The 26,470-nt window shown below is 43.4% G+C and overlaps 1 protein-coding gene across 13 annotated transcripts in view; it reads left to right on the forward strand.

The window, feature by feature from the left end:
- CACNA1C (calcium voltage-gated channel subunit alpha1 C) overlaps positions 1-26,470 on the forward strand; it is an 882,295-nt gene that overhangs the window by 654,981 nt on the left and 200,844 nt on the right. For 7 of the 13 annotated variants that reach the window (XR_007768991.1, XM_050920772.1, XM_050920690.1 and 4 more), the window contains one exon: positions 19,089-19,172. The exons of 1 other annotated variant lie outside the window; for it this stretch is intronic. Coding sequence is in view for 11 of the 12 variants with exons in the window: in XM_050920772.1 (XP_050776729.1) it covers positions 19,089-19,172 (84 nt within the window). In the remaining variant the exon portion in view is untranslated. Of the gene's footprint in view, positions 1-18,431; positions 18,516-19,088; positions 19,173-26,470 lie in introns of all 13 variants that reach the window. 5 more of the 13 variants (XM_050920762.1, XM_050920792.1, XM_050920711.1 and 2 more) reach the window with 2 other exon arrangements.

Raw genomic sequence — 26,470 nt, forward strand, 5'->3', positions numbered from 1 at the left:
AGTCTGCCACCCTTGGGAGGGTGGCAGGGGGAACGCAGGCCCTCCCACTCCACTGCGTTCCAGCCCGGGGCCCTAGCAGCGGCAAAGGCACGCTGCTGTCAGTGGGGATCCTGGCTGCAACACACTGACATGGGTTCAGGCTCTTCAGGAGCCAAATCAGGGTCGGCTACCCCCGGGCCACTTCCGACCTCCCCCTCTCTGGGTACCTGTCTCTCGCCAGCTTCATGTGGGGGGGTCCCAGACCATGGGCTTCTCCGGGTACCGGTCATAGGGAGGCTCAGGCAGCTCCTCGGGATACCGGTCGTAGGGAAGCTCAGGCCGCTCCTCGGGGTACCAGGCGCAAGGCAGGTCAGGCCGACGTTCCTCCAGGTACCGGGTATGAGGCAAGTCTAGCCAGCGTTCCTCCAGGTAGTGAGCACAGGGCAGGTCAGGCCAGCATTCCTCCGGGTACCAGGTATGAGGCAAGTCCGGCCAGCCTTCCTCCGGGTAGTGAGCGCGGGGCAGGTCAGGCCAGCGCTCCTCCAGATACCGAGCACGAGGTAGGTCAGGCCAGTGTTCCTCCGGGTAGTGAGCACAGGGTAGGTTGGGCCCAGCGGGAGCTCAGGCTCCAGCATCTGTCCTCTCCTGCAGCTGACCGCCAACTGAGCGCTTGGGCCGGGCTTTTATACTTCCTGTCCCGCCCCTTGACTTCTGGGGGGCAGGGACAGGTGGCGGTGGCTCCGCCCACTGAGGCACCTGCTCTGGCTCATCCCTCTCAGGCGTGGCGGGGAGCCAGGGCACCTCCTTAAAGGCGAGAATGAACCTATGGAAATTGCTAATACAGCTAAAAACCTGCCTTGAGCAGCATATTAATGCTGATATATATTCTGTACCAGTGCAGTGATTCTGTAAATCTTAGACCATCAAATGTGTTCTATAACATAACTCCCAGTTGCCCTCCTTTTCATCACAAAGGTATGACCTGCAAGCCTGTAGAGATTCCATCATGCACTGCTCCATCTTGATTCAAACTGCCTGCCAAAGAAGGACACCACTTACTTCTAGAAGGCCTCTTGGATCAAGGTGGATTACTGCGTGATAGGATCTGTAGTCACTATCTCTATGGGCCACGTGGTACAGCTATAACATGGTGCTCTATTTTATCTATGTAAATTGGGCACAGACTTCCAGCTCTGAGAAAGATGGTGGTGCAGCCCTCACTTAGGCAGGGGCTGAGCACCGACTATCATGAATGGTATAAAAAATGGCCTGCAAATGGGTGGTTATCCCTAAGGGGGTTATCTGAACAGTCTGAGAGATGAAGAGCTTTAAGATACAGTCACCCTCCTCTCTCACTGAAACATCCCAAGTTCCCCAGCAGAAACTAAAGAGGGGATTTTAAGTGCATTAAGTTTTTCCAAGTGTGAATGACTAGCTTCAATACTTATGGGGTCTCTGTTGTAGATGGAATTGGCTGCCATTTCCAGAGCAGTAAAGCCCAAACCAATCTTTGATTAAGCTGTTTTGATGTTATGTCTAAAGCCCAGTCTTTTCAGGCTGAGGAGTTTCTAAAAGCGGTAGAACAGTTACTCCTTTATGACTGACTGCAGAGGAGCAGGAGACATAGATGGGGACCTGAAGGTATCATGCTGTCAGCTGAGCAACAACAGGAAAGGCTTTTAGGAGAGGACAATGCAGGAGAAATAAGTGTGAGAGAAGCAGCAGCAGGCCTGTCACAGAACTAAGCTAGGGCGTTTGCTCTAGGGAGCACTCCGCTTTCTACAGCTGCTGGTATTTCTGAACCCAGCAAGAGGCACCATATAGGTAATGTAACTACTGCTGGATGTTGGGATGTTGTTACATATCTACGCCTCTTCCAGCCACTCCCGAAAGAATAGTTGGAAAGGAAAGGTCCCAGCATCTCCCAGTAGTTACAGCTAATCGCAGTATCTCCCACGAGGGGTCCCAGCAGGAACTGTTGAAGGAGCAGTTATTGTGTGGAGCACACAGCTGCTCATGCCTTTTCACGAAAGAATAACTGAAGAGAATGAGATAAGTGCTGTGGCCACCAGGGGGCTTACAATTGCTGTGGTCCCAGCTTCTCCCTGCAGGAGTCACTGTAGGGAGTGCACAGAAGTGGTGGCCATGTAGAAGTATTGAGCTAATACATCCCCAGTCTCTCCCTGCATGAGTACCGTAGGCAATGGGGTAGTAGTGCTGTCTGAGGGGAGTTTACAGATACTCCTATCACAACTGTTTTTTGCTGGCATTTCTGTGAGTAATAATGAAAGACATATGGCTCTTTCTGATTCTCGTATGTATTTTTCACCATGTCTGTAGACCTCTAGCATTATTTATCTCTTGGCCCCTGTTTTTTTGAGGCAATGTGCCCTGCTTATTCAGCTCTCTTGATAGTATAATGGAAAGGAAAAAACCCAAGAAGGAATCAGTTCCATAAGCACTAATTGTGAGCACAGACTCACCCTGGCATAGGGAATTTACGTGTATATTCCAGTGCTGGAGCTACTTCTTGCATTAGAGTAATGATTTAGTAATCAAGAGGCTATTCTCTGGGATGGAGAACTATGTTTAGTCCAGGATCTGGGTCCTCCTTTTAGTACCATTCCATGCTCTGTAAACCATATTTGAAGGTGGTAGAAAAACAAGAGGTTTCATAACTAAACACAGCCCTGGCACTGGGAATGCTTGGCTTTTGCAGTGAATCTGTACTTCGCCCTTCTGTGAGCAGTGCTATCTCTTTAGTTAGCCTCTGTGGGGGCAGGGCAGTCTCTGTCATTTATGCCCAGCCGTGGGGGTAGTGCAGTCTTTCAGCTGACACAACTTAGTAGGAGCAATACTGTCTCAAGCCCATGTCTTTAGGTCTGCAATGTTTTTCTGGAGGAGAGGCACAGATCTCCCAGGTTTTATCAGAGTAAGGCAAACAGCCCATCAATATCTAACCTGCTCCAGGCATAAAGAGGGAATGAGAAGTAAAGGATTTTCTAATAATCAGAGAGAGATTTGGGATGATTAGGGTTGCTGACAAGGAACACATCACTGTGTTCCTTGCATCTCTGTGCAGAGTATTAACCCGCTGCTCTGAAGTTCGACTCCCAAATGGACCTTGAGTGTTTGTCTTGGCCAAGTCCCATGAACTGATTCAAGATTAGTTACTCTGAACAGGCAGGCAGTTTAAAGAGATGTTCTTGAGGCTTGGGGAACAGAGGGGCTCTGGTGTTTGTGTTTCTAATTTATAAAAAGCTCCAGCCACTCCAGTCAGCTTTTTTTGATGGTGCTTTTAGCGTTTTCTCTTTAGAGCTCAGAGTACAGTCTAAAATTTTTACACACATATTTGTGCCTCCTGCCCACAACACACCCATTATCTGCCTAGGCTAACATGGCATTAAACACAAGGGAACAATTTAACTGCTAGTTCAGTCGGGGACATAAACTAGTTCTATAGCCCTTTACATCAGTAGATCTCAAAATGCTTTACAAAGGAGATTAGTATTGTGGTCCACGTTTTACAGATGGGGCAACTGAGGCCCCGAGAGGCAAAGTGACTGGCTCAAGGTTATCCAGCAGAGCAGGGAATTGAATGTGGGTCTCCTGAATCCTAGTCCAGTGCTCTCTCCACTAGGTCACATTGTCTTCTGTGAAGAGGCTAGTAGTAACTTCAGTGGACTTTTTCCACTTATGCCACCAATGACTTTAGCCATGATCAGTAGCCCAAAAGGTGTCTTTAACTAGAGAAATCCAGAACTGAGATGGGCTTGAGTCAGATCCCCAAGTGCAAACACCCCCAAGCTTTGTGGGAGTTCAGATCCAGGCAGAAATTCAGAGACTGATCATTGGCTCTGTAATCTGCAAAACTGAAGCCTGAATGCAAACATACACATGTACATGAACTTTGGGAAAATGGGACTCTGGAAACAAACTTTCCAGCTTACCTGTATCTAGTCTACAGTAGAATTGTATGAATAAAAGGTCTGGTAAAGAACCAAACAAATCTGCCACTCATTAGAAATCTTGTCCCTTGGAGAAGTAAAAATCCATACATCCATATGTTCCCCTACACTCATGTCCTAAGCCACAGTCATGGCATGCATCGGCTGCACGTCACCCTCATTGATGAAGCTCCTACTTGTTTCATAACCTTATGCCAGAAGATACCATCACTGCTAAACAATGGTACTGGTGGACTGTTTGTTGTTTTGGTGTTTCAACATTAAGACTGGCCCCTCAAGAACAGGAGTACTCTCCTTTTCAGAGAGGAAGGTTTCGTTTACTGGAGCTTTCTTCTCTCCCTGTTTCATGAAAAGAACACATGTTTTATAACTCATGCCGGTAGAGAAAAAGGATGAAGAGTCTAATTAATCTCTGCTTTAACTCTGATGGCTTCATTAGCGTTTCAGGGAATGAATATAGGGATGAATTTTCCCCAGTGAATCCTGTAACTGTCCAGAGCCATTGGGAAATGGTTTCTTTAATTGCTGAGCCTTTCATACTGTGCTTGTCTTCTTGGAAAATGTTCATTATACCCTCCCAGAACCATTTGTTGAGTCAGAAATAGGATCCTAGAAAACTGAATTTCTACTACCACTCTCTTCCTGGCCCTAATTCAGATGGTACTTCAACGGAACCACTCCCATGAATAAAGCTAGGCATATGTTTAAGTACCTTGCTGAATCTTGGCCCATGTGAAGAAGAGGAATACTGGTGATTTATCTCAAGGAATCATAGATATTAAAGATGTAAAAGATCACATAGTCCATTTCTCTTGCTGTCCAGTGTAGCAGTCAAAACGTCTCTCTCCTTGATGGTTACAGGTAGGTGACTCTCATGTCCCCCATAAATCCTCATACAGCCAAGCCAGTCATATTTAGATCTTCTAATTTTTTCTTTATAAGATCATTATGTCAGCCCCATTGCTGCTCTTCTCTGAGTTCCCTCCCTTTATTGACACCTTTTTGGTATAGAGGTGTCCAGAAATCATTACAGAAAATGAGTTTTGCATTCAGTGCAGGATGTACACTCCCCAGGCAGTTCCAGGAAGGATTGTGACTTTCTCCACACAAGGGAGTCCTGGCTACCAGTCCATCCCTCAATTCACTAGGAAACCCTCCTGTTCTCAGCCCTAATTGATGCATGCTTCCACATTTATTAATAGATCTACTTTCTCTCTAGTATTTCTTTTTCTCTGGGTATATTTGGCAGTCTTTATTCCCCCTTTAAGCCCTTCACTTAGCATTTATCATACATAAGATGCTCTTATATTTCCTTTCACGCCTGCAAACTGACTCCTCTGTTTTGGTTCCTTCCTGACTACTCCATTTCAGGGCAATTCCTTTTTTCACACTCAGATCTTTGGAGTGTCTTTCGCTAAGCCACATTGGCTGCTTCCTTTTCCTTGCATTCTTCTTTTTCAGAGAGATCACAATCTGTTGTGCATTGGTTGTGATATATTTTAGGATGCTCCAGCCTTTGTTCATGCTACTGGATTTTTTACACCTTCCCATTGCACCATTCTCATGAAGTTTCTTAATTTTTAGAAATCTATCATTCTTTGCATTGCTGCATTCTTGTCATCTTAGAAATATCTGTCTATCATAGGCTGTTGAACAGGCATCAAACACCAGAAGATTTAAGCCCCTCTGTCATGTCAAGGACTTTGGCACATCTGGGAGGATCAGATTAAGGACCTTTCTACACTAATGCAGCCATGTCAGAAAACCTGGCTGCAACCAGGCTGTCTCCAGCCAAGTTACAAACATTGTTGCAATTTGTAATTTAGATTGGATTTCAGTTGTGGTCCAAGGTTTGACCAGTTATAAAACACAGTTAAGGTCCAATCCACACATGATAACCAGGAACCATATTTTTGTTGTAACCAGGTTCCCCTGAGGTGCAGTGCCACAGATTTATAGCATAGAGGGGGTGTTAGCTCAGGCCTGGATTATCCATGAGATTCAGGAATAGAGCATCCAGATACCATGAGCCTCCTGAGTGCAGGCTACCCAAAGACTTTAACTAGGCTGTTCTGGTTGTTAAAAGGCTCAAATGCTGTGATTTCTTTCTGCACTGGACTTGAGGCGGCCAGGATAGGCATCAGGCTAATTTCTCTCATCAGCCTCTGTTTCATCCTTTCTGCTGTGCAGGAGACAGCAAGCTAGAGGACACTGAGCTAAAAGAGGTATTGGTTAACTGGCTCACCCCACCTACTGCAACAGAAAGGGCATTCTGTCCCCTTCCTTTAATGTCTTAGTGACTGGGAGCAGGGGCCTGAAAAGGGAAAGAGAGAGGAGGAGTAAGAAAATAAAGATATGAGGGGCCATAAGAAGAGGAAAAAGATAATGAACTTCCTTTGAGGATGAAAGTTGGAGAAGAGACACTGGAACATGAGGAGAGCAAGGAAGGACCAGACAACAGGATGTGAGGACCGAAGAAAGTGAGAGAACAAAGAGACCATGTATGAGGGGAAGGAGAGAAATAACAACAAAGAATTGGGTTTCAGTGAAAGGGAAAGAAACAAAACCGAGAAAGGAAATAGTGTGTATAAACAATGGGTAAGAGGAAGGAGAGAGTATTTTTAAAGGAAGAGAAAATACAAGACTCAGAAAGAGGAAAAAATTAATAAAATGGACAAGACGACTAAACAGAAAAGTGGAAAGGAAAAGAGAGAGAAGCACAGAAGGGGGTAGAATGAAAGAGTGAGATGGAAAGAGAAAAATAAAGAAGGGAAAGAAAAACAGAGGGAAGTGGAAATAAAAACCAAGGAAGGAGGCCTATAACTTTTAGGGTAATTAATGATATTGTATTTATACTTCTACATGTTACTGAAGTTCTCTGGCAGGGGTCGCACCTCCCATGTCTGAGGGGCATGGATTTCTCATTCACAGAGTCTCTTGAGGTGCTGTTCTCTGGGGATTGGAACTGGGTGAATAATTAATATTCACTTCATTTCACCTCTTTTTGTGTGGATTAGAGGTGAAACTCACCCCTGGTGCCAGGGTTTGATGCAGAGTGCTCGTCACCATGTGAGCCACACAGAAGAGCCACATACACCCCCTGCACACCACAAAACTGACCTGCACATTGGCTCAAGGTCATTTTGGAGGTAGGACGCCCATAGGCCTGTTGGCCCTGGGTTAGAGGAGTGAATCTGTGATAGATAAATGATCATTATCCTCATTGCAAAGAGGGGGAAACTGAGGCACAGAAAGGTTAAGGCCAAAGTCAAGAAGGGGGTTAAATACATAGGCAATTTAAATACATGCCTAATCTCATTGACAGCAATGGGCTTTTTCATGAGTGTAAAAGTGTGCATGTGCTTAAGTACTTTGATGAATCAGGCCTAAATGACTAGCCCAAGGTCACATAGGACATCTGTGGCAAAGGCAAGCAAAAAACCTGAATCTCCCAATAGCCAGTCATGGGCTTTAGCCATAAAACTGTCCTTCCCTTTTACAATAGACTGCACATTTGCAATCACCTGTTTGACAGGGATTAGGAGTGCAATGCATACATGTTGTGAGGGTATTTGAATATGTAACCACAGGTGTAGCAGGGGGAATGGCCCTCTTTTCTAGTTCAGTTATGCAGAATTTATACTAATGTGTGTCTTCCTGTATGTCTGAACAGCACCTAGCACATCTGGGCTGCTACCATAATATACATAAATAACAGTGATTAATAATTAGATCTATACATAAAGGATCAGACTGTCTCAAGCCCCTGCCCAGGTACATGGGGTAGAGGCCCTTCAATAGACTTGCTCTCTCCATTGCATTCCCTACACATAGTCGTTAATTCATCTGTCTATGGCTGGTATGGGACTAAGGTAATTAACATTCCTGTGCTTAGGGAAACGTAAGGACTGCTTCCTCAATGCACCTCTGGGAGGAGGGGCATAGAAGGGCAGGGAGGAGGAGGAGAGGCCATGAGCCCATGTACCGTCCTCACTGGCCTGAGAAGTTGGTCAGATGCACCTCGGGGAGCAGGTTGCACCCTGCATGCCTAGGGAGCCTTGGAAAGATGGAGTCCAGGTGGAGGAAGAAAGCAGAAATGGGATTAGGGAGGGGTTGTGCCTCCTATAACCATCTTCCCCACAGTTCCACCAGGGTGTGTGGATCCACACCACCCCAAACATGAGCCAGTGGCTAAATGCCATTCATGCACAGAGCATATGTGACAGGGATTGTCGCAGGACAAGCATCAAGGTGGCTGTTGTTGTTTACTATGGGATCTCAGACAGATACCATTCCGACTCTGTTCCATAAAGCCTATTATATGAAGGAGTCATCTGAAGAAAGGGAAACTGCATTCCTCTTATTTAGAGTGCAGGCTCATTAAGTTAAAAAATCAGGGGGTAGCCGTGTTAGTCTGTATCCACAAAAACAACAAGGTGTCCGGTGGCCTCCTTGTTGACTTTTTAGGTTAAAAAATACATTTGAAATAGAAAAAAGACCACTGAACAACAAACACTCCCATACAGAGGAATGTAACAAACTACACAGCAGGAGACTCAGGAACAGGATTGCTCTGCTAACATTTTTCAGACTACAGGCCTCAACACAGCAAATAATGGATCTAGTCCCTTATGCAAACATCCACGGAATCCTTATTAGTGCTTCCTTTAGATTTCAATGAGTTTTCAGTAATGTTATATTACTGTAACTGAGAGAATTGGATCCATTGGCTTCCATGTTCATCTGAAGACAAAATTTGGCCCAATTGTGAAAATTGGCTGTTGGGCCAGGTATTCATTAAAAGCATGTATGATCTGCAAACCATAAATCCCATTTGTTGTTGAACCTACTCTACCAGTTGTGGGACACTGATCATTAGTAGGACTTTAAAGGAGAGGAAAGCAGGCAATATAGTTAAACTTCACAGATAAAGGAGGCAGGTACCCCAGACAAACAAATTGTGCAATGTGAAAAGTATGCATTGGATAAATGAAATAGAGGGAACTGAATTGGTAACAGGACACAAAGCTTTACACACATTTCTAGGTCACTGGTTCCAATTGAGCCCTGGTCAGCAGGGATCAAAATTCTTCATTCTGAATGCTAGTTGACATCCTGTATGAAATGAGCTAGTTTCCTAGTGGATGGGGTCCATGTCACATAAAAAAGCAGCATAATTGATCTCTTTATTGGCAATCCCAGTGGAGAGGCCAAGAATTGAATGAACACAGAGAATGAACTCCTCTCTGTCCTTAGAAGTGTTCCCCATTTTGTCATGGTGGAAGCACATTGGTGAGAGATGTGAAGGATGTTTGCACTGCCACTGCCTATGTGCTTATAGGATAGAGGACATCCTCCTTCTGGGATTGACAATCCAACACCTTTCAACAACACAAAATTTATCCTGTACTCTTTATTATGAATTATATGTAACTGTTCTAATTTTCTCCAGCAAGGGCTGTGCAGTGTGATTAGCCAACCTCCTAGAGGACTGATAGGAAATCTGGTAGGCAAAGATAAATACTAAGATGCTGAATAGGAGCTTCATTAACGAGGGACCTTTTCCTTCACAGTAAACGTACCCAGGGAATTTGCATATTTCTGCAACATTGTGACAGATTTATTTCCAGTCTGGCACTTGAGGGTTTTAATGACATTATGAGTGTTCAAAAATAATGATATGACTACACAATGCAGCAGTGTAGGAAGCACAGTATTAGCTATTAGTCTTTATTAATATAGAAAATTATTAACACTGTGTTAAAAGCACAGTGGGATGGTGCACTGGGATCTCATTCACAATGGTGCCTGCAGCAACAGCAGCAGCACTGAAAGGGAACAATATCAGGGGAAAGTTACTTGTTCTCAACCACAGAAGGGAAATCCCAAACCTCTGTCACTTCAGTCAGGCTCATACAAAATGGTCAAAAGTTCTCACAGGTTCTCTTCATTTAAAAACAATACCAAATAACAGGCTACAGCAAGGCCCCATCTACACAGTACTTTCTATCCTGTTAGGAAATGATATGTCAGAGGCAGTGTTGCCTAGGAATAAGGCACTGGACTGTGGCCAAGAAACCTGATTTCTATCCCCCACTCTGCCACTGGCCGGATTGGCCACGTCACTTTAGTGCTCTGTGCTTTTCAGTTTCCCCAAGCGTACAATGGGTATAGTGATGCTGACCCTCCTTTATAAAACACTTTGAGATTGATGCATAAGAACGAGTATTGGTGATGGTGTTATTTTATTCTGTAGATGGAAAAACTGTACTTTCTGTAAAATCAGAGCCTTTATGAAAAAATACAGAGAGAAAACTACAGTAAACCAAACAGTCTAAAAACATATGATGCATATCTCTCAGGACTGTCACTTGAGTGTAGAGTTGTTCCAGTGGGCAACCATACCTCTGTACCAGCCATGCCAGACAAGACGTCTAGCTCCATCTCATGGCACCTACATGAACAGAGTCTGTATCCCCTCCTAAGACATCTCTCACTGATTCTGGATGCTTTCCGGTCTGTTACCACTTCCTGGCTCATCCTCCACCAAAATAAGGATAAAAGATTCTTCATTTCCAGAGATGTGCAGGCAGAAGCCTCCACTTGCAAATCTACCATTGCATCCCACTTGTTATGGTATTTAAAGAACATGGGATCTCTTTCAGAAAGAGAGAAGTGAAACTGTTGGGGGTTTTTTAAAGCAAAGCATTTGCTCCTATTCTCATGTAGAAGCGGCTATGGAAAGGTGGACTACAACAGTCCTGGAAGCATCAGTGATAAAGGTCAATGATTGGTAGCTGTGTCCTTACATGTTGCTAGCAATATCTCAGCTCATAGTTGTTTTTTGCAGTGGACAGCTTCTTTTGGGTCATGCTCCCTTCCCTAAAAAGAGGGAATCTCTTTTATATCCTCTTTTGCCAGAGGATGTTGTGAAGGCCAAGACTATAACAGGGTTAAATTCATGGAGGATCGGTCCATCAATGGCTATTTGCCAGGATGGGCAGGGATGGTGTCCCTAAACTCTGTTTGCCAGAAGCTGGGAACTGGTGACAGGGGATGGATCACTTGATGTTTACTTGTTCTGTTCATTCCCTCTAGAGCACCTGGCACTGGCCACTGTCGGTAGACAGGATACTGGGCTAGATGGACCTTTGGTCTGACCCAGTATGGCCGTTCTTATGTTCTCTTATGTTCTTATAGCAAAGTCCAGCTTTTTGTTCTTTCCTTCTCCTGTGCTGTTGTCTTGGTGCATTCTCTCTCATACTTGATCATGACAGAACCTGTTCATTGTAGCCCTTGGGGAGTCCGCCAATGTAGAAACCGATAGTTTCTCCCTAATGTGACATGATAGCAAATTGCACATGGTTATCAATATATAGAATGTGAAATGTTCAGGCATAGCTAGCCGTCACAGCCATTTTTCAGTCTTTCCATCAAGTCAGTGTTTTGACTGGAGTGTAATGTTTCCTGTGGGTTACATCCTGCTATCATGACCATGGGATATTCATGATGATGTTATTCTTGGAAAAAGCCCATTTCTCTTTACAGAGCTTCACTGGATCAAAAGGGTTCCACCTGGATGAAGATCAAGAAGGCTGATTTCATTGTTCCAGGGGACCAGCAATGGAGATAGGGGAACATTCAATTCCTATTCCTTGTATTCATGTTCTTATGTCAGAGAGGCCTGAAACTTCAGTGCATACAGGCTTTTGCCATTCCTTACCCTCCTTTCCCACAAAACTAAGAAGAATCCAAGCCAACAACAACAACAGTTTCCCAGGAGGATTTCATCTAGTCATTGTTCAGAGTCATTATTCTCCATCCCTTCCCATTGTGCGGACCTGAAAGATATTCCTGCCACCACTAGGAGGCACTTTTGCTGCTGGGTGCCATCTCCAGAGATACAGGGCATCACCTCTGTCATGCTTCTAACCTGATCTAGGGCACAGGCACCCTAAGTCACACATTGAATTTCAGACCTCACACATGGCTGAGTGCTTATATACCACAGTGACAGCTACCTAGAAAAATGAAGAAACTAAAGATATGAGTTACCAACTGCACTATCATCCAGGTGGGAAAGAACCTATTTGATTATTTGCAAGCGAACATAATGCTGGGTGAGCTGAACTGTAGTGTAAGATCTGGAAATGGAAGTCCTTTAACCACAAAACAGATACAAAGTGCTGCAGGGCAGGCATCCTCAACATCGCCCTTACGCCTGACCTGGAGACACTACCTTTTAGGAAAAAGACTAGTTCAGATTCTATTAGTATTTTCTTCCTTTTAAGACTGCCAGCGAGGAGGCCAGTTAGTGCCAACTGAGGTGAAGATTTTCCATGTGTGTGTATGAGAGAGAGATGGGGACTCTTGTCCACTGGGAACAAAACAGAGACCAGTAACCTATTTTAGATACTGCACCTTGTCAAACAGTACTCAGAGGATAATAATTTTTGGTCACCGATAATCTGAGCCAGATTCAGCCAGGGACCGGAAATGAATGTATCTGTGTTCTATTACCAGTTACAGAGTCATCCAGTCCCTGCAACATCTTTGATTCTGACATGTTAGAGACAATATGTCTGGGTGGCCATTAAATCCGAGGGGAAAACCACCCATCTGCTTTCAGTACCTTCTTACTGGGGGAAATATGAGAGCTCATGAATCTGAAGTGTAAAATAAAGATATCCAGATTATTAAAAATGAGTCTTGCCCTAAAAGGATGGGGCTGCTTTCTTGTTGAATAAGCAAAGAGCAGCAGCATGTTCCTTCCTTTTTGGAACTGACTCAGAAGTTGAAGAACTTGTCTCCTTTGACTGTTTATAGCTTTGATGTAGTACAGGATTTGTGTGGCTCCCTGCAGCAATGACTCATTACGACAAGCAGTAGGTGAATTGCGATGACTCTGTCTCTCGAAATTAATCCATCAATGAGTGAGAGCTGATAGTATGCAAATAGGTGCTGTTTTCCTACAGTCTGTCATGATCTGCAAGCAGCTGCATCCTCCAGTTTATTTCTTCTCTACTAGGCACTGTTAATTTCCATGATTGCTGTTATGGCTAAATGGCATCTTAGCATAATTTGCATTATCTCCATTTGATGTCAGTTGTTATTGTAGCTTTGTAATATTCTGCAGAATACATGTGGTTCTCTCAGCCATGCCCGTGAGACTGCGCCAAGATTCAAATGACAGAATATATGTGATTCAGTTTAAATTTCTTCATAAAGAGATGCCCCTTTGCCTTGCCACTTTCCAGTACAGACGCTTTCAGTAAAAGCCGAGAAGTGAACCCCACAACTCCAAGTGGCCTGCAAGAGTTTTAAAAATGCATTCCCGTGTTGAACATGAAGGTACTGTGCTACTACCAGACTGTGGCAGCTCAGCTAGCTTTGCAGATCATCAGCGAAGTATGAATTGATGTCCATTCCAATCAAACAGAATATTTGCTCTCCTTTAAGAAATCACATTCCTTATCAGGAAGTCATCCTTGAACCAGCCCCTTTCCCTCCCTCCCATAAACTCCCCCTTTCACCATACACGTGGCTTAAGACTAATGTTTCTTTCCATTGTCTAGACTTGCAGATTTATTGTAGGTACTCTGAGACCAGATCATCCTGTCAATATTCTTTCCTGTTAGTTCCCCCATCTTCTCTCTCTCTCCACCCCTCCCTTTCTACATCTTTCCCATTTTTTTGCAGTACTGTAGCAGCTTCTTCCATTGGGGACCATCTGACCTACATTCAGATCCCGCCCAATAGAAACACTGAGGTTTTGCTGCACCCTTCATCTACATATGTTTTACAGTGGGAGAGACTAGTTAATTTTTGCAAACCTTGTAGTAAGAGAGCATTGAGCACCTGTGGCTAAGCAAAGAAATATCTGCACATCAATTAGCACAGAGGTGACCCTGGAATTTCCACTGGGTTGTATACTCCTAACCCAGCTGGGATCACTATTCAGCACCCCATCCCCCTTTTCCTGTTAGGAATTCTGGGCATGGGGTAGCCTGGTTTATGCTAGAACTGTCCCCCAGAGTTCTGATTTTGAGTCTCAAGTGGCTATGAGCTCAGACCTTCAGACAGGTTCTAGTGGGCAATTTCTCTGCTGTTAACAAGGCTTCCCAGCTACTGTAGTTAGGAATATTTTCACAGGATATAAAAGCCATGGTCTCCAGAGATCACAGTGATTCCATTAGTGTTGAAACAAACCACAGTATCTTACTAGCTGAACTCAGTACCCAAGAAACCTAAAGATGATTGGCATATTCATTCCGAAGTGATACTGTGTCTGCTCCCCTGCACAAATGAGATTCCACTCCAGTCAGTCACTGCATATGTATGATCAGCTTTTCATTATTTAATTGATCCTGAGGTGATTTGCTAACAGTTCCTTTTGGTGGGGAATGCAGAGAGGGGCAGAAAATGTGTGTGTTTTATTGTAATGATGGGTACTTCATGCTCATGAGTAACCAACCTGGCCTCCCTCCCACACAAGCTCCATAGATATCATGTACTCCAAAAAATTCCCACAAGGGGGTGACTGAAATTCCTCAGTAAATCCCAGGAGAGTTCAGCACAGTGATATGTAACTCTATGGCTGAAGTAGGGTGAGCGTCTCCCTTTAAGGGTAAATTATGGTATTGCACTCTAAATTCCTCTATTGCAAAAATAAACAGTGCCTTCAGTTCACTTCCCCCTCCTTCCCTGGGGGGAAAAAATCAAAACTTTCTGGTGGGAAAAATAGTTTGGAACTGCTACCTCTTTATTTGACCGAAAGCGCCTTCCTCAGTCAGCTTGTCTTTCATCAACCACCGTGATTCTCTTCAACAAGGAATCTGGCTTTGAGAGGTACTTTGAGGTCATAACAAGAAATCCCAAAGGGGTCTAATTCACTTTCAATATGTGCTTGTAACTCTTGACAAGATTACAAGCTATAATCTAAAGCCAAGCAATCACATGGACAGTTTTCAGATGATGTCTCTAAGAAGGATTGGCTTTTAAGGAACGATTTAATTAATTTCCACACAAACAAAGTATTCCTTGGACCTTATTTGAAGAATATAAGCAGCAGCGCTCTATGATTTCTTTAGACTGTGTGACTATGAATATTATCTTCTTCATTCAAGCCCCTCTTCTTGCTATAGAGAGGGGTTGGGAGAGGAGGAGGGAAATTATTTTAAAATAATATTTTTAATTCAGTTCTTAAAAAATGGACTGTTGGGTGTGGGGATGAATAAAACTGGAAGAGTAGCAGTAGTTCCTCTTTATCAAACAACCCAGGTGTGTGAGGAAAAGAGGAGTTCTTTGAGTGTACCTCACACATGGGTACCACACACAGTGGGTCATTACAGGGGTGCCTCCTATGGAGACTAAGATGACAAGACCATGACTCACACCTTTCAGAATGAGCCAATGGCTGACTGGGATCAGCAGAGCTGCCATTTGAGGGAAGCCATGGTTCAAAATATGGGCCTATTTTCTGACATCAGTAATTCCAGTGTAAACCCACAGTAACTCCGTGGAAGTAAATGAAGTGACTCCAGATTTATTTTGGTGTAACTGACACCAGAATCAGGCCTATTAAATTCTGATGAAAAAAGGAATCTTTGCTCTGAGGGCCAGATTTTGCCCTGGGATCTAGATACACAGCTCTCTTTGGGCCACATACTGCTTGGTTATATCAGCACAATGCGGTTGACTTCAGTGAGGTTATGTTACTGTAACTGAGAGAATTGAATCCATTGGCCTCCATGTTTATCTGAAGACAAAATTTGGCCCCAATGGTCACCCTGATGTTACACCAATTGTGAAAATTGCCTGTTGGGCTGGGAGTCCGAGTATTCATTAAAACCTGTTAGGCCCAAACTATGATCTGCTGTAAAATTGGTATAATCTGATGGTGGCATCTCCCATGCTTGCTAAAGAGCTGTTTAAACCATACAAAGTATCCATGGATTTGAAAGTAAACAGCTACCATTATGGTGGGCACAGCCCAAACAATCAAACAGGTATGAACTTCACCCCTGTTGCTGCATAAAAGCAAACTCAGAGTTCTTATTTCAAGAGCTGTTTGGAATCCCACCGACATCCCTTTTGAGGCTGGTAGATGAACACAGAGAAGGAAATGGAAGGTAGACATGTTACTGAGTCTGATCCTGCAGATCTTCTATATGTGAGCTGTGCCACTACCTCAGTGGGACTGTGCTCATGAAGAAAGGCTGTAGGATCGGGCCCATTGTCTTCTGCTTTATTCTCTTGATTCTTCAAGTGCCCTCAGGGCTGAGGTCATGTCAGGTCACACAGGCACCTTCTTGCACCTCTGTGTGATCTGTATGTGTTCTTTATTTGTTCAAAATGTGAGTGCCTTTACAGTTTAATCTGCCATTCTCTCCCTCCCCTTCCCCTTGGTGAAGTCTAATTACACTTTTATTCCAGGTCCATCTGGTTGCTAGAAATGCTGGAGATCACCGCTGTGCTCATGCTAATGTTTGCTGTGTATTTTCTAGGCTGGATGCTGACTAATATTATTCCCTAAATTTGCTTTTGCTCCTGTTTCCTCTCCCCAAATAGCAGACTGTGTAATATGGGATATGAAGTGGGAAATTTACACTCACTAAGCAGATTTTTTTTTAAGAGTTCAGGTTTTGAACAAACCTATTTCATGTTTGCACACGAAAACACTCGCTGTGTTTTTCAGAATGGGGTTTCTTTTCTTGTTTCTCTTTTCAAAGTCCATTCTAACAATTCCCCTCACAGCAACTGTCTGGTGTGTACTCAGTCGGAAAGTGGGGTTTGCATGTTTGTTTGTTCTGCCCAAGGCGTGGCCCATTAATGTGAGAGTTCTCCAGAAGAGTCCATCTGGGCTGCCTTCCAGGGTTCAGAAGGAAACTCTTAGCCAGTGACTGACCCAGATATTAGTTGTGCCTACGACAATCTCAGGTTCCCAAGCCTGGCTTTTGCAGTGCCAGCAGTGGGATTGTTTGTTCTCCCCTCTTTTCTTTCTGCAGTGCTGTCTGGGAACTCAGGTTCACACTTTACCCATGACATGACTTCCCAGCTCTAAGAATAGCAAGTGTAGTGCAACTTAGGTTCAGTATCGCTGGAAACAAGACACAGTTGGGAATCAGGAAAGTCAAATTAGTCCATCCTTCCACAACCAAAATACATAACAGGAGTACCAGAGTTCCTGTTTGTTTGTTCCTAAAATTGAAGAAAAAGGGTATCATGCAGGAAAGGTGAGCTCTTGGCAAAGATATTTTGCAAATCTTGACAAATTCTCTTGAGAGTAACTGTAAAACTTTGCTCAAGATATTAATTTGAAAAAGAGACAGACAACCAGAAGCTCAGCAGCCAGACTGAACAAGGCCTTTCTGAAAAGGATGCTGGATCCTAGCTCCCCTTACTGCTCAAGATCATTGGGGTGGATGGTAGGTAGTAGAGGCTGGTGCCGCTTTGAATGTTGGTAGGCAAATTGGACACACAAAGTTGCCCTCAATTCACAGAGTGCGTAAAATATCATAATGTATTTTACTTAAAGCAGCCAGAGCTGAGGACCCTCCACTGGGGTGTGAGGAGACAACAGGCAGGATCTCATAAAGAGCCTGAAGAATAACACTAACATAAGAACATAAAAGCGGCCATAATGGGTCAGACCAATGGGCCATCTAGCCCAGTATCCTGTCTTCCGACAGTGGCCAATGCCAGGTGCTTCAGAGGGAATGAACAGAACAGGTAACCATCAAGTGATCCATCTTCTGTCACCTATTCCCAGCTTCGGGAAAACAGATGTTCAGGACACTTAAGAGCCTGATTTTGCATCTCTCTTGCTAAGAGCACCAGTCTGCCTCGATGCCTTGAAGAGAAGAGCTAAGGCACAATCAGTAGAAACTATTGGTGCCTTGCAAATCCACAAAGGGTGTTTGGACAAAGAACCAAACATGATAAGCAACGAGTTATAAAAGCTCCTTCTAACCCACCTCCTGATTTTGTCAAGCCCCTCTTTCTCTTTTCTTAAGAGACACCTGGTCTTTCATAGCCCTAGCACAGTCCATTACAGCCTGAATGTGGATCCAGTGGCCGTTTCTCATTTGCAGCATGAGAGTGAATACTGGAGAGAACCAAGGGTCACCATTCCTTTACCCCTCCCCCCAAAATTACACAAGCCAGGAAAACCAGCATAGCAAAAGGTGTTAGATTACTTGGAGAAAGGTGGCTCTGACACCCGAAGGACTCGGTCCTGCAACCCCTACTTACAGAGCAGTCCTTACTCAAGCAGGGAGTCCAATTGGCTTCAATGGTTACGTTGTCTGGAAAAAGGACAGCTTGCATAAGGGATGCAAGAACTGGTCTTTGGTCTCTAAACCAGATTTAAGAGCAAAACTGCTTGAGGTATCAAGGCAATAATTCTAATGGTAATTTTGAACTGTTTTTGTCTGTCTAACATTCCTTTTTAATCCCCATCCTGCCTGCCCCTTCCTTATGTAGGGTTACTTTAGTGATCCTTGGAATGTTTTTGACTTCCTCATCGTAATTGGCAGCATTATAGACGTCATTCTCAGTGAAACTAATGTGAGTATTACTCTACCCTCCCCAGGATACCACCACCACCACCTCCTCCTCCTTCTCTGTTTCCTTCTCTCTCTCTTTTTTCTGGTTTTTTTCCCCCCTCTAGTCATGCTTTTATTGAACTTGCCGTCGTCCTTCTCCTTCTCCCAAGGGAAAAAGAAAGGAGGGGGAACCGCCTCCTTCTTTTTCACTTGTCATAGCACACCCCCGGCTGTGACTGGTGAAAGTGCACAGAGCTTGGGGTGTGTGTGCTTTTTTTCCCTCCAAGAGTAGACATGCTTGAGTGTAACTTCCTAACTAACCAGGCTTTTGTTGATACCCTCCATCATGTGAAACTTTACAGAAGTTTGAGCAGCCAGTACTATAAAGTGGTAAGAGACTATTTAATATGCCCACGTAACCTCTTTCTTTTCTTATTTTTTTTCTCTTCTCTCCCTCTTTCATGCTTTTTTTGTTTTTGTTTTGTTTTTGTTTTAATTTTTTTACTTTTTTTCCTTTCTTTCTCTCTCTCTCTCTCTCTCTCTCTCTTTCTCGCTCTCTCTCTCTTTCTTTCCTTGGCTTCTCTGCCACATGCAGCACTATTTCTGTGATGCATGGAATACATTTGACGCCTTGATTGTTGTGGGTAGCATTGTTGATATAGCAATCACCGAGGTGAACGTAAGTAGCTGGCGTCTGTCCATGATCGTGCCTGCTCTAACATTCATTTGTCTTTCTCGGTTTTCTTTTTGTTTCTTTTTTTCCCTCCCCCTCCCCTTAAAGATTGTTTTTTGTTGTTTTGAACATTTCTTTTATTTTTTGTTTTCTTTTGTTTTGACTTTTGGAACAACTTAGAGAACTTTTTGACTGTTGCATCATTTTATTTCCTTCATAATCAGTCTGGCATGAGTAAAACTGTATAGCAGGAAATTCAATGGAAAATGTGGAGGAGTGTAAGTGAGAGTGAGATTTGTGCCATGTGAAGTTGCTGGAGTTGTCCCAGCCCAGGACTCTCCATGGCATTGTGACACTTTCCACTCCACAGAAATCTAAAGGCAACTCTTTCGAGGTGGAACTGTGGGAACCAAACCTAGAATTTTTTGTGTTAATGCCCCTTGGTTTTCCTCCAAAAAAAATCCCAGCACCCTAGTAGCCACAGAGAAACCTGTCCCTATTTTTCCATTTTCATTTGAGATCAAGTAAACTGGGTAAAAAAAAATCTATTATTTTACAGGGTAGTTTCCCCCCATGCCTTGGTTCCCCCACCACTCCAAAAAAAATCCATAGAAAATGTACATGCTCATATCTCATTTGATTTCCTACTGGACACATTTACACATCACAAAATTCACCAGCACAATTGGCACTAATTGGCACCACTTCTGGTTATCTCAGCAGGCAGGCCAAGGATTGAATGGCCCTTGGAGACTGAAATGAGTAGCATTAGGTTTATAAAGAATATATTTTACTAGCAAACTTTATAGTTTTTTTTTATGGGACAGGATAGAATTATAGAATTACTGGATGAAGGAAATGTAGGGGGTATGGTACATTATATTTAGATTTGAGGTAAGCATTTGATACGTTAGGTCAGCTCTTACTGAAATAAATGCAAAACTCTCATAGACATCAGTAGGACAAGAATCTCAATAAATCATATTTGGAAACTTAAATCAAAATGACTTGGACAGGAGCACAATCATGGGGATTGAAATCTGGCTAAAAGACCATAAAAATACCCTAGTGTATCAAGTTGGTAGGAGGGCTCTCAGGGTACCACAGGTTTACCATTATTTAATGTCTTCATCAACGATCTGGAAGAGGGAGTAATACATTAATGAAATGTGCAAATACACTAAATGAGAGTGAGTTTAAAAAAACAGGACAGAAATATAATACAAAGGGACTTAAAGAGTTTAGAAATGTGGACAAAAAAATAACAATGCAATTCAGTTTAGAGAAACCTGAGTAGTAGAAATACTGCAAAAAGGTATTACTGGACAGCAAATTGGACATGAGTTTGGATTGGGACATGACAGCAGAAAAGGCCAATGCAGTTTTGGGTTGTATATGTACAGTAGAGGTATCATATCATGCAGTAGAGAAGTAATAGTGCCCTGCTGTAACTTTACTTGGGATGCTGCATTAGGTTTTGGGCACCCCACTACCAGAAAGATATTGACAAATTGGAGGGAGTTCAAAGAAGGGCAGTTAAACAATTTAGGGAGTGAGGAGATGGATTGGTCTGCGGAAAACTGAAGAGCTCTCCATATATATTGCTTGTCGAAGAGACAGCTAAGGACTTATCTACATGATGCACCCCAGTGTGGAGCATGCTAACTGGCCTGCGTGGTTGCTGCTGGTGAGTGCTAGAAGTTCCCTAGTGCTCGTTAATGTAGTCCTGTTTCAAACATTAGGGAACTTCTAGTGCTCACCAGTAGGGGCCATACAGTTCAATTGGTGCACGACATACTGGTGCTCATTAGAGTTTGCCCCCCAGCTAGTTTGGACTAAGGCACCATGTAGACAAGACAAGAAATAGTCTACAAACACTGAAAGATGGAGAGACATCATATAGCATAGGTATGGGAAACAGGGGCCAAAGGGCCATTCCTCCCTGCACACACTTTTTCATGATGGCTGCCCCTGCACCATGGGCCAAATGTGAATGAGTGGCATTGCAACCTGGTGCATGAGGTTGCAGTGCCATTCAGATTTGGCCCATTTTGGTTGCTTGGCCCTCCCACTTTTAAAACCTTCTAGTGCCTGTCATGTAGGGTGATGAAAGGGGAATAATAGCTATAAGTAATGAAGTGGGAATTATGCTAAATATCAGGGGAAAGTTCCTGACTGAGAGATCTTCCAAGTAAAATCTTCCAAGTGAAATGATGGAAGTCCATTCATAAGGAACCTGAAAGCCTGAAAATATACTATAGGGAACAACCCTACACTGTCAAGGAGATGGACTCAGTTATCAAATGTATCTTTTCAGTGTAATTCCCATGATTTTTTCCCACGTAGGAGAAGGTTTGAGGCACATTGTCAGGGTGTTGTAGGGAAGCTTATGCTATTGCTACTCGTGCTGTACCTGTTCTGTGGATAAACAGAGGTCTTCAAGGCTGTCAATATGATATGCTTAATTACCATGGAATTTGTACATGAAAAAAGAGAAGAATACACCAAACATGGCCCCCTCTCTTTTCCATCCCTGTCTGAATTCAAAAGCATTTGGTTTCAGGCTAGCTCCTAAATCTGTCAGCTTTGTATTTCAAAATACATAGAAAAGTATGATAAATGGCATGTCTCTGTAAGACCATATCTGTCCAAATAAACAATTGTCTTTCTCAGCTGAGAAGGCAGCCAGGGGCAGCCCTATTCCCTGACTAGAAAGTACCAGTCGCACTTAGTGATGGTCCCTGTGTCCCCTCTAAAGAGTTCCCTCCTACTATACAGTTCCCACAGATTTCTGCACATGTCTTTTTGTTACCTGGCATGTTTAAATCTTCTCTCTTTATCTAGGCAAGTCCTTTGCTCTTTAGTTCCTAACATTTGTTACTAAAAAAATTAATCATTGTTGCACAATCTTTTGACGCACTGATAAATGAGCAGCAGCTAAGGGTGGAGTTTGTTTTGAAATATTTGAAATCCCCTTGCACTTATAACGCTATTGAATAAGAGAATGTGTTGTATGTTGGTGTGTCCTGTCAGATTCCCTTCCTGCTAGCAGCACTTGGTATACTACAGCTTTAGCAGATGGGCATTGGAAATAGCAGCCCACATCAAATGGACAGTTGTCATCTTCTCAAGCAGTGTGATGTAGTTTATCAATTCACCCCTCCCATTCTGTTAAGGAGCTTGTTGCTTGCTCACTGTTTGTGGGTCTGAGCAAATCTGCCTTTTTTTGTCTGCATACTGTCTTGTCTTGTTCCAATAGACTTGGAGTCTGAAAAAGTGAGAAAACACACACACACACACACACTCCACTAGATGAAGAGCTTTAGACCCCTTAGGATCAGTTAAGATGCTTCTGAGATAGGGTCTCAGAAGGTGCTAGTAGCATTCCGTGTAATCATTTCTTGAAGGTGAACCTACCTGGCTCGGCTTACTTTGTTATAAGGAATTGTAGATGTGTGGATATATATGAAGACTCCATGAATTCTACCAGTGACCTTCCCGTGCAGATCAGATTTACCTGGAAAGCACTTACGCACTACAGCAATAGGTGCTATGGAAAACCCTAAGATAGATCAATCGGTGCCTCGGTTTGTGTGTAGTTTTATGCTCACATCTGTGTGTGCAATACTGCATGCACCAGGTTTCCCCTTGACAAATTTTCTAGAGAAATTCCCAGATCAAAAACTTCATTAGGATGTGGGGGGCAGGGGCTTTTGTAAGTGTATTCCTATGGTTGTAGTATATGTTCCTGAATGTGTTTGAATAGCTATGTGTAGGGCTACAGATCTAAGTCAGAGTGTGCATCCCTTTAGATCTGAATCAGTGTGTATGCATGTATGTATTTGTGTGCACAGGTAACCCATTGGTGAGGGTATGTTACAGGTCTCCCTCAGCGCCAGTCCTTACAGGATATGAGTGGGTACAGCCCCCCAGCTAGAGGGGCTTGGCTTTTTTTCTCAAGATGTAGCAGCTCATGCTTTTAGCTCTCGAGGTTCTCGGTTCAATCCCAGATGTGTTGGCCAAGAGGGAGGTTGTCACACGCGCACATATGGGTGTGCATGGTTGTTGATGGAGTTGTGTGCACCTTGGAGTAGGTTTGGGTGTTTTGTATATGTCTGAGTATATGAACACAGTATCTGAGTGTATGTGTATATCTTAATCTGCACATCTGTTGGAGTGCGTTTGCGTGGCTGGCCACAAATATCTGAGGGCGTATGTATGTAGGCATGTTTATCTGCATGTTTATGGGTGACTGTACACATGCATGTATATCTCAGTGTGTGTGCATGTTTAGCATGCCTCTGTGTTCAGCATTGTAATTAAAAGGTATGCAGATGAGTCAGATCCTGAGGTTCTCCTCAGTTTTTCTCAATTCTTACACAGGCAACCCCCCAATGAAGCCATCTGAGTGACACTGAAGAGAATTCACCACTAGTGCACATTGCACCAAGCTAAGGCCTATTCTGAGTTGAGCTTTAGAATGCATTTCAGTAACTACTCTCTCAGCTGTACCTTTCAGAGATACAGTGACAGGTCTCACTCCACTCACTGTGCACAACAGAGTTAGTTTAAGATCTTGCATATGAGAAAACTTCAGGTAGTAACACAATTTCTGCCAGATTCACTTTTAAATTGGCTTATTTTCAAGCCCATTATGTAACTACATTTTCAAAACTTTGCCCCTCAATTTTAACAAATATTGCACAGCTAAATTCTCTCCCGCAAAATGCTTTCAAAATGTAACCCTAAACATTTGATTGTTTCAGTAGCCTTTCATGGCTGAGTGTATATTTTTAGTCACTCCTAAGAAGCAGCTAAACTTATTTATTTATTTATTTACTCACTTACCTTTAATTCTAGTATTAAAAAAATTAATTCCAGAGCAGAAGCCAGGTCTGCCAAATTTCAACTATCAGTGAACGCTAAGATCTAGCTCCTGAGAATAAAATTCATGATGCTCTAATGGCTGGGGCTAGAAGTCAGGACTTGTGGATTTTATTCCCTGCTCTGGCTTACTGTGTGACCTTGGATTTAATGGCTCTATGCCTCAGTTTCCCGATCTGTAAAATAGAGATAGAATATTTACCTAACTTACAGGAGCATAGTCTTGTGAATTACCTTTTACAAAGCATCTTGCGATCTCAGAAGAAAAGCATTATGGAAGTAAAAATGTTTAATATTGATAATAATAATAAGGTCATGAATCTCTGCATTATAGGAAAAGAAATGTTACAGGAGTTGAACAGAACATAGGCCAGGAAATTTGGAATACATTGTCCAAGAAGCAGTCACAGGGACAGATTTAGATGTCCTTACTTTCCAGATCAGCAGACACAGTACAGTATTCGTTGCTCTTTGTTCTTACTGGAGCTTCCTGACAACCTGCTAGCCCCTTTCCTGGGTGAAAGAAGTTTCTCGTTACTTTTTACTGTGTGGTATTGGAGAGGGGAATCAAATTTGATTTGTGCACTGTGTTACTGTGCCCAGAGTGATGGAAAAAGACAGCCAGGCCTGAGTCACTGAGAAAGCTGCTCACATAATGTCCTCCCCCTCAGATTTTAGTCAGAGAAAGCAGCTGACACATCTTTGGTCCTTAGGGTCCTTCTTCCTTTGTTCTATTCCCCTTCAGTGTCAGACAGCTTTCTGTTGCAGCTGAACCTTCATTTGCTGCAGAAGCCAGTCTCACAGCAGGACATGCTTACCTGCCTGGGCTCCTCTGGCAGAGCTGCTGCCCTTAGCCAATGAAGACTTTGTTCAATTCTTTGAATACACTGGACAGTTGCATTGGCATGCACAGATTTGAATGTATCAATTTATCATGCACAGGCATGGGTATCTGTGACCATTATTATGTTTGGCTGTGTCTGCGTACCTTGAAAGAGTGGAAGGTGGGTGGATTTATATTTATTTATGTCCAGCCACAAGTCTTTGTGTCTGTGTTCCTGTGAGTGATCTAGGCCATGTTGGAATGTCTGGTTGTCCCCATGTATGTCAAAGTGACATGGTGTCTGAGGGTGTGTGGTTGTGACTGGGCAAGAATGTCTGCATTTATATCCACCTGCCTGTGCCCATCAGTGACCATCAAAACATTAGCATGTATAAGTGTGTCTCTGTATGCTGAAGCGTACACAGAGGAAGTAGTACAGAATGGGAACTACAGAATATTAAGCAGCAGTGAGACTAACAGCCAGAAGATCATGGTATAAAAAGCCCAGCGAGCCATCCTCTGAAATGTCCTGGGAATGAGATAAGATGATGAGGGGTGTAAGCGATTTGATGGCTTGTGTGAATAAAAAGGAAAGTCTCCACATGTAGATTGCCCTCCCTTTGTAAAAGTCCAGTTTTGCCAAAGAGTGAGCAGTGTGTTGCGTCCTAGAGCAAATGGAAATGTTTTCTAACTGGAAAGTGTAGAGGAAGGAGAGAATAGTGAAGTATGATTTCACTTGCTAACCCATTCTACAGTGATAGAGCTGATGGCCCCTGGACCAAAGAGCTCTGGAAAATGACATCCCATGAGGAAGTATAGAGAGAGCCAGCCAACTACATGCCTTCCACAGGCAAACTTCAGCCAGATCCAACACACTCCACCACCAGTCCTCCTCTCGTCACACAAACACTTTGTTTCTCTGCCTGATATTCAGGAAGGATGAATTTATTTAGATCTTGATATGGGTCTGAAAAGTAGATGGTGTTATAGAGGAGTCTGTAGGGGTTCACCAGAGGGGTATGGCTTTGTTGATTTCTGGCTTTAAAGAATTTATGAGATCAGATACAGAACGGACAGAGACGCCCAAGCTTTCAGATTCTAGGGTTATCTGGAGTCCAGTGTAGTGATTTCTTCTTTAGTCCCTTGGTTGTGAGTAAAAGAGCCTCCCTTTAGAATCATCCTGCTTTTGACTCCAATAGATTTCATATGATTGTCATGAACTTCTGCTCCTATTCTCTGGAATATTTATGAAACAGCACATACTCAAGTCTCCCTCTTACCTTCTCTCCTGCACCCTCTCTATTTACCCTGCCCCTTGCTTTCCCTCTTACTCCCCTCAGCTTTATCTCCAGCCAGACCAAACCTCACAAGATTATTTTCACCCCCAATCAAGAGTCTGAAGGCAGAGAACCAGTGGCTCAAATCCTGCAGTCCTTACTGAGGCAAAACTCCCACTGGGCACTTTATCTGAGTAAGAATTGCAGCATTGGGCCCTATCCGACTAAATTCTGTCTAAGCCGCACCCCTGCAATGGGAGCAAGGATTGGTGGAAGGACGGCACACATCTAGCCTGCACTTCAGTTGGGACTTGCATCCA

The sequence above is a fragment of the Gopherus flavomarginatus genome, chromosome 1 (assembly GCF_025201925.1).
Source record: "Gopherus flavomarginatus isolate rGopFla2 chromosome 1, rGopFla2.mat.asm, whole genome shotgun sequence".
Lineage (NCBI taxonomy): Eukaryota > Metazoa > Chordata > Testudines > Testudinidae > Gopherus > Gopherus flavomarginatus.